The sequence below is a fragment of the Erinaceus europaeus genome, chromosome 10, assembly GCF_950295315.1.
Source record: "Erinaceus europaeus chromosome 10, mEriEur2.1, whole genome shotgun sequence".
Lineage (NCBI taxonomy): Eukaryota > Metazoa > Chordata > Mammalia > Eulipotyphla > Erinaceidae > Erinaceus > Erinaceus europaeus.
The window spans coordinates 19,588,086-19,601,154 of NC_080171.1; the positions used below are offsets into that span (position 1 = coordinate 19,588,086).

The 13,069-nt window shown below is 41.5% G+C and overlaps 1 protein-coding gene across 4 annotated transcripts in view; it reads right to left on the minus strand.

Moving 5' to 3' along the window:
• The window catches only part of NFX1 (nuclear transcription factor, X-box binding 1), a 74,859-nt gene that overhangs the window by 46,349 nt on the left and 15,441 nt on the right, over window positions 1-13,069 (minus strand). For all 4 annotated transcript variants that reach the window (XM_060199279.1, XM_007522865.3, XM_060199278.1 and 1 more), the window contains exons 5-7: window positions 10,486-10,591; window positions 4,219-4,290; window positions 2,447-2,586 (exon numbers count right to left, since the gene is read on the minus strand). In XM_060199279.1, the coding sequence (XP_060055262.1) occupies window positions 2,447-2,586; window positions 4,219-4,290; window positions 10,486-10,591 (318 nt within the window). The remainder of the gene's footprint in view (window positions 1-2,446; window positions 2,587-4,218; window positions 4,291-10,485; window positions 10,592-13,069) is intronic.

Here is a 13,069-nt window from a genome sequence, read left to right on the forward strand (position 1 = left end):
TAAAGTCCTAGTTTCAGCCTAAAAAGCCTCAGGCACAATAAGCCAGAGCTGAGCAGGGCTCTGGTCCATCTGTCTGTGTCTCATTAAAATAAAACAAAATACATTTAAAAATACTTATTAAAAAATAATAATATAAACCTTCTAAGACTGGTAAGATAGTCCCTTTGGTAAGGTGACTGCCTTGCCATGCATTCAGGGGCAAGGCTCAGACCTGGGTTGTGAACATGGCAAAGCAGCACACCATCCAAGTAAGCTATTTTTCCCACCCCATGGCTCAGGTTCAAGCTCCCCTCATATCACATGAAAGTACTATAGCACTAACTAAAACGTTAGTGCTGTGCTATTTTTTCTATATATATTTTTTGCTTAAATTTTTATTATCTTCATTTACTGGACAGAGACAGTGAGAAATCAAGAGGGAAGGGGGAGATACATGGGAGGAGAGACAGACACCTGAAGCCCTGCTTCACCACTTGTGAAGCTTTCTCTCTCCCTGCAGGTGGGGGCTGGGGGCTCGAACCCAGGTCCTTGTGCATTATAATGTGTGCTCAACCAGGTGCACCACCACCTGGCTCCTTTTCCATCTCTCTGTATCTGAAAAAATCCTCCTGGAGTTATAAAATTGCATATGTGTGAGGCCCTGACAATACCAAAACAAACAAACAAATAAGCAATACAGTCCACCTTCCCGGAAGTAAATGCAGTACATCCCCTTTGCTAAAATTCATTATCTCAATAGAGACCTGTTGAGTTAATGCAGATGTAGAAAATACAACCAATATTTTGTGGAATCAGTGGTAAGCAAACCATAGAGCTAGGAGTTTCTGTAAGGTTTTCTTTGCTAAGTTTTGAAGGCATGAAAATGAAGGCATTTTCAGAAAATTGAGCACACAGCTGTGAACAAAATTACCAGCTGGGTTCTATCCCTGGCATTCCATATGTCACAGTGACGGAAAAAAAAAAAAATCCAGATAATAAAAAACAAAAAGGAATATCCCTGACTGATAAGAAATAATCTTAGTAAAATATAAACAAATAAAAAACCCTGGTATGTGGGCTGGGGAGGCAGCATAATAGTCATGCAAAAGACTCATGCTTGAGGCTCTGAGGTTCCAAGTGCAATCCCCAGCACCACCATAAACTAGAGGTGAGGAGTGCACGGGTGCAAAAGGGAAGAAAAAAAAAGACATAAGGTCCTGAGTTTTATCCTCAGTATCACATGTGCTAAAATAATAATGCTCTGGTTCTGTCAAATAAGTTATTTTTTAAAAAAAAAATGATAAAAAACTGTTATGAGTAAGCATGAGAAACTATGTCAGTTAGTGACCGTAGGGTTGGGAGTGCGTGGGTTTACTTCTGGACTCTTGTTCTTTTCCATTGACCTAACAGCTTATCATTTATACCAATAGCCACACTGTCATAATTACTATAACTTATAAATTGTGAGATCACATAGTTTCATTCTTTCAACTCTGTTCCTTTCTAAAATTAGTTTGGTCTTTCTAGGCCCTTTTCAAGTAGTTACCTTAAAAAAAAATAATAATAATTTAAGGGAGTCAGGCAGCAACACAGTGGGTTAAGTGCACCTGACGCAAAGCGCAAGGACCAGTTTAAGGATCTTAGTTCAAGCCCCCGGCTCCCCACCTGCAGGAGTCACTTCACAGGTGGTGAAGCAGGTCTGCAGGTGTCTGTCTTTCTCTCGCCCTCTGTGTTTTCCCCTCCTCTATTTCTTTCTGTCCTATCTAACAATGACAACATCAATAACAACAATAAAAAACAAGGGCAACAAAAGGGAAAGTAAATATTAAAAAAAAAAAAATTCAAAGCAGTTACTTTTAAACTGCATTTTAAAAACCCTTTGTCTAGGGTTGGGAAGACAGCATAATGGCTCTGCAAAAAGACTTTCATGCCTGAGGCTCCAAGGTCTCAGATTCAATCCCCAGCACCACCATAAGCCAGAGCTGAGCAGTGCTCTGGTATTTCTCTCTGTATCTCTCTCTCTTTAAAATAAAATTAATGAAATACTAATTAAAAAAAAAAAGCCACTGTCTGAACTCTATAGGACAATGGTATATACTTGCATTAGGTAACTAAAACAATGAAACCATGTAAGCATCAGTACATCTCCTGTTTGGGGCTGGTGGCTCGGCTAGAAGAGAGAAAGCTTTACCGTGCATGAGAACCCAGATTCATGCTTCCCGGTCTCACCTTTCTGCCTCTCTGTCTCTTTTTCTCACCTGCTATCAAAAATAAAAATAATTTTAAAAAAATGCATCTCTAATGGCTGGCAAAGTAGCACACTTGAATAGTGTGCTGCTTTGCCAAACATGCAGCCCGGGTTCAAGCCTGGCTCCCATCATGTCAAAGGAGGCATCTAATCACTCAATCTTAACACAATTCTGGAAATGCACACAAAGTATTGTTGACTTGTGGGCTCAACATTTACCCTGATTCAATATGATCCGGCAAGGCTGGCACTGACCCCCATGGCACAGCTCAGCGCAGTGGTGCTGACCACAATTCAAAACATTCTCACATGGGTTAGAACAGTGAACCGAAACAGCCTGACCACATCGAACTGTGTGCCTGTAAAGACAATGATGCAAAGGTACCGTTAGTCTAATGTCAAGTTCTTTCAAGACAGGTGAGCCAGCACTGAAGCCTAAATGCTCCCTGAACCTAGTAAGCCTTTCTCTGGTCCTGTTTTCCCCAAATGTGTTCCCTTTACCCAATTCTTATTTCTGCAATTATGCCCCCTTCTCCATGCTTTCTTTTCCCTCCTTCCCTTCCCTTTTCTCATTCTGCCATTCTCATGTCTAGTCTGACAAGGGAGGTACTGGAGGTTATTTCTAAGCAGCTGTTATATCTGTTTTCTTCTCCAAGTTCCTATCAGCAGTGTTAGGAGGGTAGAGATCCAGCAGAACCCCTAGTGTCTTACAGACAAAGTTAGGGGTTACTGGGTGAATACTTATTTTGGCATCTACTCTCCCAAGAGAAGGGTTTCCATTCTGTCCCTTATCCCCACCTCCATGACATATTTTGTTTAGAACATCACTGCTGGGAGCTGGGAGATAGCTCACTTAGTAGAATGCACATTCTATCATATTCAAAAACTTGGACTTGAGTTCCTGGCTACCACCTGGGCATACTACAACACCAAGGGAAGCTCTGTATACAACAGAGCAAGTAAGTGGAGTCTCTTTTCTCTCTCTCTCAGTTTCTATCGAAATCAAAAGGATCAATTTAAAACTAAAAGAAAAAAAGACTAGGAGCAGTGGGATCACACATGTGAGCCCCTGCAGGCAAAAACAAACGAACAACAAAAACCCTTTACTGTTTTGGCTCAGGCGATGGCATAGCAGTAAAGCACAGAGGACCCAAGCTAGATGCCTACACCGAATATGCCAAAGTGACGCTTTGGATCTCTTTTTCTCCTTGTTAAGAAATAAAGCTTCAAGATATCATTGTTTCATAGAGATGGTGAGCTTTTAGTGCTTAGCTTCATGGTTAACATCAACTCTTTGAGGCAGACAGTACTGTTTCTGCTTTCTAAGAGAAATAAAGCTCAGTGAGGGCAAGCCACTTGGCCAGCTCAATAGCTCATCAATAAGTGCAGTAATGACCAAGTGGCAGAGTTAAGGTCTGATGTCACCTTCCTGACGTACTCTCAGGACACACTGATATCCTTGGGAGTTCAGCAAATGCTAAATAGATATTTATCTGATAATCTGCATGTTTCCATGTTCTCATAGTTCAGAAACTATTTAAAAGATCATAGTGTACCGCATCATAGTATACTATCAGTGGTCCTTCATACAGATATGACACAGCAATTTCATCACTTGTATTGTAATGAAAAGAAGGCAGATTCCGGGTCACTTATTCTCTCATTCAACAATATTCACCAAGAATCTCATCAATGTCAGAAACTGTGTTTGGCACAAACCAATGGACACTGGTTCCTGAGCCTTGGCAGGTCTGGTTCTTTTGCTCATTAGAGAGATTAAGAAAAAATATTTGTCACCTTGGCCCTATATCATAGGAATTGGTCTTATATTTGTATACATAACTTCTCAGGGAACTAATATTTACAAAAAGATGCTACTCACACTGACTATTTATTTAAAGCTACCTACTCATCTTTCATTTTAGAAATTCACACATAAATCATCAATGAGGAGAATCAAATCCTCCTTTAGAGTATTATCCCAGCTTTACCTGGTCCGTCCACATTCACAAGCTTTATTCGTAAAGGCAGGGCAGGGTGGGCAAGGTCCAGGGTGGCAGAGGCTAAATAAGAAAGATTTCAGTGAGTAAACCATACCTATTGCCTAATCTCAACAAAGCTGCCTCAACTGAATCCTATTGTGAATACTGCAACACATAAATCTACTATGGCATGTTTTAGTATTTGTAATTTGATTAAACTATTCAGGTTATGTTTCTATATAAGTTAAATAATTGGATCTCAAGGTGATGTGCAGCGGATAAAACATTGAACTTTCAAGCATGAGGTCCCAAGTTTGATCCTGGTTTCTCATGTGTGAGAATGATGCTCTGGTCCTCTCTCTCAATAAGTACATACATACACACATACAATCAAAAGGATTATCATCTTATAATATTTAACTACAAAAGTAAAATCCAAGAGTAGGGATAGATAGATATTGGTTATACAAACAAACTCTCATGCCTGAGGTTCTAAAGTCCTAGGTTTAATCCCCTACACCACCATAAACCAGAGCTGAGCAGTGCTCTGGTTAAAAAAAAAGTAAAGTCCTTTTTGGAGTCTCCAACTTGTCTTTGGGAGACGCCTCCACAGCCACGATCGATCGTGCCCTTCTCTCCTTTTTGTCTTACTGTAACTAATAAAGGTCAATGCTACTTTGAAAAAAAAAAAAGTAAAGTCAAAATACAGGTTTGATTTGGATCTGACAATCAAAGATGACATTTCCAAACATGGTCCTGATCCACTAAGAACAGAGTTCAGGCATAAAATAACTTGCTACAGACATGATGGGCCTAGACCTCTCTCCATTGTTACCAGTCATCTCTGTCAGGAACAAAAAATTAGACCCCTTTGTGGGCCCCCATAGGACCTTGCCCTCAACTTGGATCAACAATGGTAGAGAGGCTGGACAACATACTCTATGCTACACCTGAAAAGATGGGTCCTGATATTGGGGCAGATTGGAACGTTACTACTCACGACCACAGAATGTGAGCTCAGATCTATAGGGATGCAAAGGTCACATAGGCTCCTAAGCTGAATATGGGCCCCAGATCAGATCATATCGATGGGGTTTTCAGTCAACAATATTTATACACCTTTCCCATATTTGGGAGCTATTCTCTTCCCCGATTCAGCTTTCTGGTCCTTTTCCCAGCTATGACATCATTTCCCCAGATAGTAACTTGGATCCACCTACATATCAGAGTTCAGACTCGGGGGAAAAAAAAAGTATAGCCACAGGCCCTTTGGAATATAACTAAAATATGCCTACTAGCTATCTACAAAATGGAGACACCCCCCCCCTGCAAATCTTCATCTGCACTATTCCAGCCATTAGGTTCATGATTAGTCAGCAATTTGTTTGGCTTTATAGGTAACTCTTTTTCAGCCACCAGGTTCCAGATGCTAGCATGATGACAACCAGACTTCCCTGGACAGACAACCCCACCAATGTGTCCTGGAGCTCCGATTCCCCAGAACCCTGCCCCACTAGGGAAAGAGAGGCAACTGGGAGTATGGATCGACCTGTCAACGCCCATGTTCAGTGGGGAAGCAATTACAGAAGCCACCTTCTGCATCCCACAATGACCTTAGGTCCATATTCCCAGAGGGTTAAAGAATAGGAAAGCTATCAAGGGAGGGAATGGGATACAGAGTTCTGGTGATGGGAACTGTGTGGAATTGTGCCTCTCTTATCCTATGGTTTTGTCAGTGTTTCCTTTTTATAAACTAAAGAAAAAAATTAAATAACTTGCTACGCAGGTGACCAGCAAAGATGGTCAGTGGAGTCCTTTACAGAATTCAAACATAAGCAAGGTGATAATGTTCAAATCTACTATATCGATGAGAAAAGTAGAGACATTTTCTCATTAACATGAGTTGTGAATTGTAACATGAGAACAAAGAGGAAAGGAACTCACAGAAAAAACACTATGCTTAGTAATACAGCATGGGGTAGAATCAGACTTCTCAACAATATACTTTAGTGGCCTGGGAGGTGGCACAGTGGATACAATATTGGACTTGAAAGTATGAGATCCTAAATTCAATCTTCAGTATCACATGTGCCAGGAGTGAAGCTCTAGTTCGATCCTTTATTTAAAAAAAAAAAAAAAAAAAGGAAGGAGGAAGAGGGGAGGAGGAAAAAGGAGGGAAAGAAGGTACTGTTATGGAAAGCAGCTCCGCAATCTCTAGGGTACTGATAGGAGTGAAAAAGGACAGTTTCCAAGTCAAAAGTAGGATTTTTTAAAAAAAAATTTTTATTATCTTTATTTATTTATTGGAGACAGCCAGAAATTGAGAGTGAAAGGGGAGATGGAGAAGGAAAGAGACAGAGATACACCTGCAACACTGCTTCACCACTTACAAAGCTTTCCTCTTGCAGGTGGGGACTGGAGGCTCAAACCCGGGTCCTTGTGCACTGTATGTAACATGTGCACTCATCCAGGTGCGCCATCACCCAGACCCTTCTTTGACCACTTTTAATCCTTGTTATCACAACAGGGGCTTAGATCTTCTGAAAGTTTTGGAAATATGTTTCAGAAAATTATTTTAAAGGTTTAAGTATTAGTGCACAAGAGAGAATCAAAGCATCACTCTGGCACACGTGATGCCAGGGTTTGAAGTCAGGACTTCAAGTGCATGTGGTGCGAAGCATGGGGCTGGCGTTAAGAATCCGGTTGGAGCCCCCAGCTCCCCACCTGCAGCGGAGTCGCTTCACAGGCGGTGAAGCAGGTCTGCTGGTATCTTTCTCTCCTCCTATCTTCCCCTCCTCTCTCCATTTCCTCTGTCCTACCCAACAATAACATCAATAACAACAACAATAATAACTACAACAACAATAAAAACAAGGGCAACAAAAGGGGGGGGAAGCAAAAATGTAATCCATTTTACTTATGTATTTGATAGGATAGACAGAAACTGAGAAGGGAAAGGGAGACAGAGAGGAAGAGACAAAGAGAGACACTTGCAGCCCTGCTTCACAGCTAGTGAAACTTCACCCCTGCAGATATGAGCTGGGGGGCTGGAATCTGGGCCCTTGCGCACTATAATGTGTGTATTCAAGCAAGTGTGTGAAATCCCAGCCACCTGTATTAGTTCCATCAAAACTTACAGAACTCAGCCAGTCCAGAGATAGCTCCATCTACGAGAGCACCAATGAGCATGTCTGCGGTGCTGTAGGCTACAGGTTCAATGCCTGGAACCATTTTATGTCAGAGCTGAGCAGTGCTCTGGTCATCTCTCCTTCCCTCCTCTCTCATTCTCTCCCATAATTAATAAATATTAAAAGAAATAAAATTCAAAGGACTCTATGACATACGTGGGATATCAAATAATGTTAGCTGACCTAAACTCAGAAATTAAAATTTCCTATGAGGTCAAAGCTGACGTGAATATGTTATGTGTAACTAATAAACTCTATTTAGAAGTTGTTTAGAGACATTTTATTTACTGTTGGAAAGGGATATATAGTCTACATATTCTTATACCTTCCCATATATTTTCTTTTCTTTTTAAAAAATATTTTAACGGGAGTCGGGCTGTAGCGCAGCGGGTTAAGCGCAGGTGGCGCAAAGCACAAGGACCGGCATAAGGATCCCAGTTGGAAACCCGGCTCCCCACCTGCAGGGGAGTCGCTTCACAGGCGGTGAAGCAGGTCTGCAGGTGTCTATCTTTCTCTCCCCCTCTCTGTCTTCCCCTCCTCTCTCCATTTCTCTCTGTCCTATCCAACAACAACAACAATAATAATAACTACAACAATAAAACAACAAGGGCAACGAAAGGGAATAAATAAATAAAATAAATATTTAAAAAAAAATTTTTAACAAGAAAGAGTAGATACAGAGAGAAAGAGGTGAGGGCATGACAACACTGCTCAGTTCTGGTTTATGGTGGTACAGGGGATTGAGCCTGGGACCTCAGTCTCAAGCTTGAAAGGCTTTTGCATAACCATTATGCTGTCTACCCACCCCATCCCCACATATTTTCTTTTCTTAGTTATTTTTATTTTATTGGACAGATTGTTTGCTTTCAAAAACTATTTTATTTATTTTAATGAGAGACAGAGAGACCAGAGCACTGCTCAGCTCTGGCTTATAGTGGTACTGGGGATTGAATCTGGGACCTTAGCCTCAAGCATCAAAAGTTATTTGCATAACCATTATGCTTCTTCCACAATCCTTTACTGGATAGAGACAATGAGAAATCAAGAGGGAAGTGGGAGATAGAAAGGAAGAGAGGGAGTCGGGTGGCAGCGGTGGCAGCGCAGCGGGTTAGGTGCACGTGGCGCAAAGTACAAGGACTGGTGGAAGGATACCAGTTCGAGCCCCGGCTCCCCACCTGCAGAGGGATCGCTTCACAAGTGGTGAAGCAGGTCTGCAGGTGTCTATCTTTCTCTCCCCCTCTCTGTCTTCCCCTCCCCTCTCCATTTCTCTCTGTCCTATCCAACAAGGATGACATCAAAAACAACTATAACAACAATGAAAAACAACAAGGGCAACAACAGGGAATAAATAAATAAATATTTTTAAAAAAAGGAAGAGAGACAGAGACACCTGCAACAGGACTTCACCATTCGTTAAGAGTTTCCCTCTGAACCCAGATCCCTGTACATGGTAATGTGTACCACTGCCTGGTTCCTATTACATATATTCTCATAGACTTATATATCACTAGAAGATATTTCTCTCTTTTTCAATATATTTTCTTTTCAAAAATATTTTACTGGGGGGATTAATGGTTTACAATAAATACAGTTGTTGATACATGTGTAAAACTTCCCAGTTAAAAAAAAAAAAAAAAAAACTTCCCAGTTTTCTAGGGGTGAGGTGGTGGCACACCTGGCTGAGTACACATTACAACACAATGACCCAGGTTCAAGCCCCCAGTCTCCACCTGCAGGGGAAAGTTTCACAAGTGGTGAAGTAGTGCTGCAAGTGTCTCTCCTTCTCCCTCCCTAACTCCCACTACCCTCTTGATTTCTGGCTGTCTCTATCCAATAAATAAAGATAATAAAAATAAAATAATTTCTCAGTTTTTTGCAAAACATTCTCATTCCCAGCCTAGGTCATCCTCCACCATCATGTAACAGGACCTGAAAGCCCATCTCACCAACCTCTAAAGTCCTTTACTTTGGTACAATACTATTTGTTTTATTTTAATGAGAGAGATACAGAGAGGAAGACAGAGAGAGAGAGAGAGACCAGAACACTGTGTATGTCTGGTATATTTATTTATTTTTTTTATGCTATCTACCCCACCCAAGTCTGGTGGTATGGGAGAGTGAACCTGGAACTCCTGGGCCTCTGGCATGATAGTCTTTTTGCATAATGCTATTTCCCTTGCCCATCTGAAAGATATTTCTTCTCAGAAATCAGCAATACTGGCTAGGGAGGTGGTTCAGCAGATAAGAGTGGATTTTAGTGCATGTGTAGGGCTACTGGTTCAATTCCTAGCACCACATATGACCAAGTGGTGCTCTGGCTTCTCCCTCTTTTACTAAGTACACAAGGGAGGGAGGGAATGAAGAGAGAGAAAGAAAGAAAGAAAGAAAGAAAGAAAGAAAGAAAGAAAGAAAGAAAGAAAGAAAGAAAGAAGAAAGAAAGAAGAAAGAAAGAAAGAAAGAAAGAGAGAAAGAAAGAAAGAGAGGGAGGAAGGGAGGAAGGAAGCCAGGAAGGAAGGAAGGAAGGAGGGAGGGAGGGAGGAGGGAGGGAGGCCAACTATGTAATGCAGATAGAACTCTCTGGCTCTAAGTCTCAGTACTGTGACCTTGACAACATGCTTGACTTCTCTTTCTTAATTTTTTTTATCAAACTGTATTTATTGGATAGACAGCCAGAAATTGAGACTGTAGGGGATGATAAAGAGGGAAAGAGAGAGGCAGAGACACCTGCAGCCCTGCTTCACCACTTGTGAAGCTTTCCCCCTGCAGGTGGGGACCAGGGGCTCGAGCCCAGGTCCTTGTGCACTGTAACATGTGCGTTCAACCAGGTGCGCCACCATCCAGACCCTGATGCTTGATTTTTCTAAGCCCTATCTGTAAAACCAATATAATAAATATCTATACAGCACTAGATCATCAGAAGGATTCAATGAGTTAACTTTTTCTGGGTGCTGGCACAAAGCAAGAGTTTGACAAATTATACCATAGTGTTCTTTGCCTTGTCTTGTGACATGCCACTCCAATGCATACTCAGAATCACCAGCAAAGTGAGTCCACTAGGAATTGGCAGAAGTCTAGTGTTCCAACTTACAGATTACAGGAATGTGGGCAGTCCTGGCCAGGCTGTTTCTTTCTACAAACCTCACCACAACTATGTGGAATTTCATTCCTGCTCCATTCGGGGTTTTTCACCTTGCCTAGAACACATCGGATAAGAGAGTAAATGGCACACACTCCAACTGCAGCCTCAGTATTACTCAGTACAATGTAGTTACATAGCATGCACTTTCAGCAGTTTTCATTACTTCAACAAACATGATCCCCCAACCTAAAAGAAATGAAAAGTCAAAATACAATGTTACTCATGAAAACTTTCACAGAGAAACTTTAAATTCTAGGTTGCCAAGAAAATTAGTTTTACTTATGAAAATGTTCCTTTCACTAGTGTATATATTTAAGATTTTTTATTAAAAAAAACCTGTAAGACAAACCTTCTGTAAATGAACTCTTAGGCTGACATCAAAATAAATACCTGATATAAGGATAAGAAAGAGTAAGGGAAGAAAGTAGTGGAGAAAAAAAAAAAAGATATACTAAGAACTAAAAAGGACAAAGTCCTAAAGTAAGAACTCAACTATTCTGAAGTCAGAAAGAAGGCATAAAAAGGGCTGAAATCAGGGGTCGGGCAGTGGCGCAGTGGGTTAAGCGCATGTGGTGCAAAGCGCAAGGACTGGCGTAAGGATCCCGGTTTGAGCCCCCGGCTCCCCACCTGCAGGGGAGTCACTTCACAGGCGGTGAAGCAGGTCTGCAGGTGTCTATCTTTCTCTCCCCCTCTGTCTTCCCCTCCTCTCTCCATTTCTCTCTGTCCTATCCAACAACAAACAACATCAACAATGGCAATAATAATAACCACAACAAGGCTACAACAAGGGCAACAAAAGGGGGGAAAAATGGCCTCCAGGAGCAGTGGATTCATGGTGCAGGCACTGAGCCCAGCAATAACCCTGGAGGAAAAAAAAAAAAAAAGCTTTTAAAAAAAAAAAAAGAAAAAAGGGCTGAAATTGGGGTCAGGAGATGGCGTACTAGTTAAGCACACACATTACAGTGTGCAAAGACCCAGGTTCAAGCCCCTTGTCCCCACCTGCAGGGAAAGCTTCACAAGTGAAGTAGGGCTGCAGGTGTCTCTCTGTCACTTTCCCTCTCTATCTCCCCCTCCCTTCTCAATTTCTCTGTCTCTATTCAGTAATTAGTTGATTAATTAAAGGGCTGAAACTCTGGGAGCTAGGAAATAGTACATCTGGTAAATAAGTGTCTTATCATTTGTTATGTCCTGGGTTTGAACCCTGGAACTACATATGAGCACCACAACCGTAGGAGAAGCTACACAATTATAGAGCAGTGCTATGGTGTGTGTCTTCCTGTATCTGAAACAAAAAAAGAATTAAGAAGTTGGTCCTAGAGTGGTGCATCTAATGAGGCACCAGCACCACATAAAATAATATTCACAAATTTATGGGGACCAGGTTGAATGCACCTGGTTGAACGCACATATTATAACGCACAAGGACCCAGGCCCAAGCCCCCAGTCCCCACCTGCAGAGGGAAAGCTTGGTGTGTGGTGAAGCAGTGCTACAGGTCTCTCTCTCTCTCTCTCTCTCAAAATATTTTATTTATTAATGAGAAAGGTGGAGAGAGAAAGAACTAAACATCACTCTGGTACATGTGCTGCTGGGGACTGAACTCAGGACCTCATACTTGAGAATCCAATGCCTTAACCACTGCACCACCTACCGGACCACATGCAGGTGTCTATCTCTCTCCTCTCTTTCAATTTCTGGCTGTCTTTATCCAATAAATAAAGATAATTAGCGACCCCCCTGCAGGTGGGGAGCCAGGGGCTCAAACTGGGATCTTTATGCCCATCCCCATGCTTAGTGCCACGGATGCTTATCCTGCTGCACCATCACCCAGCCCTTCATAAATAAGGCTCTAAAAACAAACCACTCAGGCCAGATGGTGGCACACCCTATTAAGCACTACCATTGCAGTATACAAGGATCCACTTTCAAGGCACCTATAGGGGGAAAGCTTCAGGAGTGGAGAAGCAGGGCTGCTTCAGCGCTCTCTCTGTATTTCTTCCTCCTTCCCTCTCAATTTCTATCTCTATCCAGTAATAAATAAATAATCTTAAAAACATATATTTAGAAAAAAACATTAAAGCTGGAGAGACAGCATAATGGTTATGCAAAAGATTTCTATGTCTAGGTCCTGAGATCCCAGGTTCAATCCCCAGCACCACCATATGCCAGAGCAGAGCTATGTCCTAGTCTTTCTCTGTATCTCTCTTTCTCATTAAAATAAAGTAAATAAAATATTCAAAACAGGGGTAGACAGCATAATGGTTATGCAAACAGACTCTCATGCATGAGGCTCCAAAGTCTCAGGTTCAGTCCTCCACACCACCATAAACCAGAGCTGATCAGTGCTCTGGTATAAAAAAATAATAATAAAAGAAAAAAAAAAAACCCACAAGGTGACATGTTAATAGGGCACAATTCCAAACTTTTAAAACAAAAGCAAAAATAAAAATTAATAACCAGATGCTGAAGGCTAACCATTATAATGGCAAGCAGGCAGGTAATTAATAAACAGATGGTGAATGTTAACCATTACAA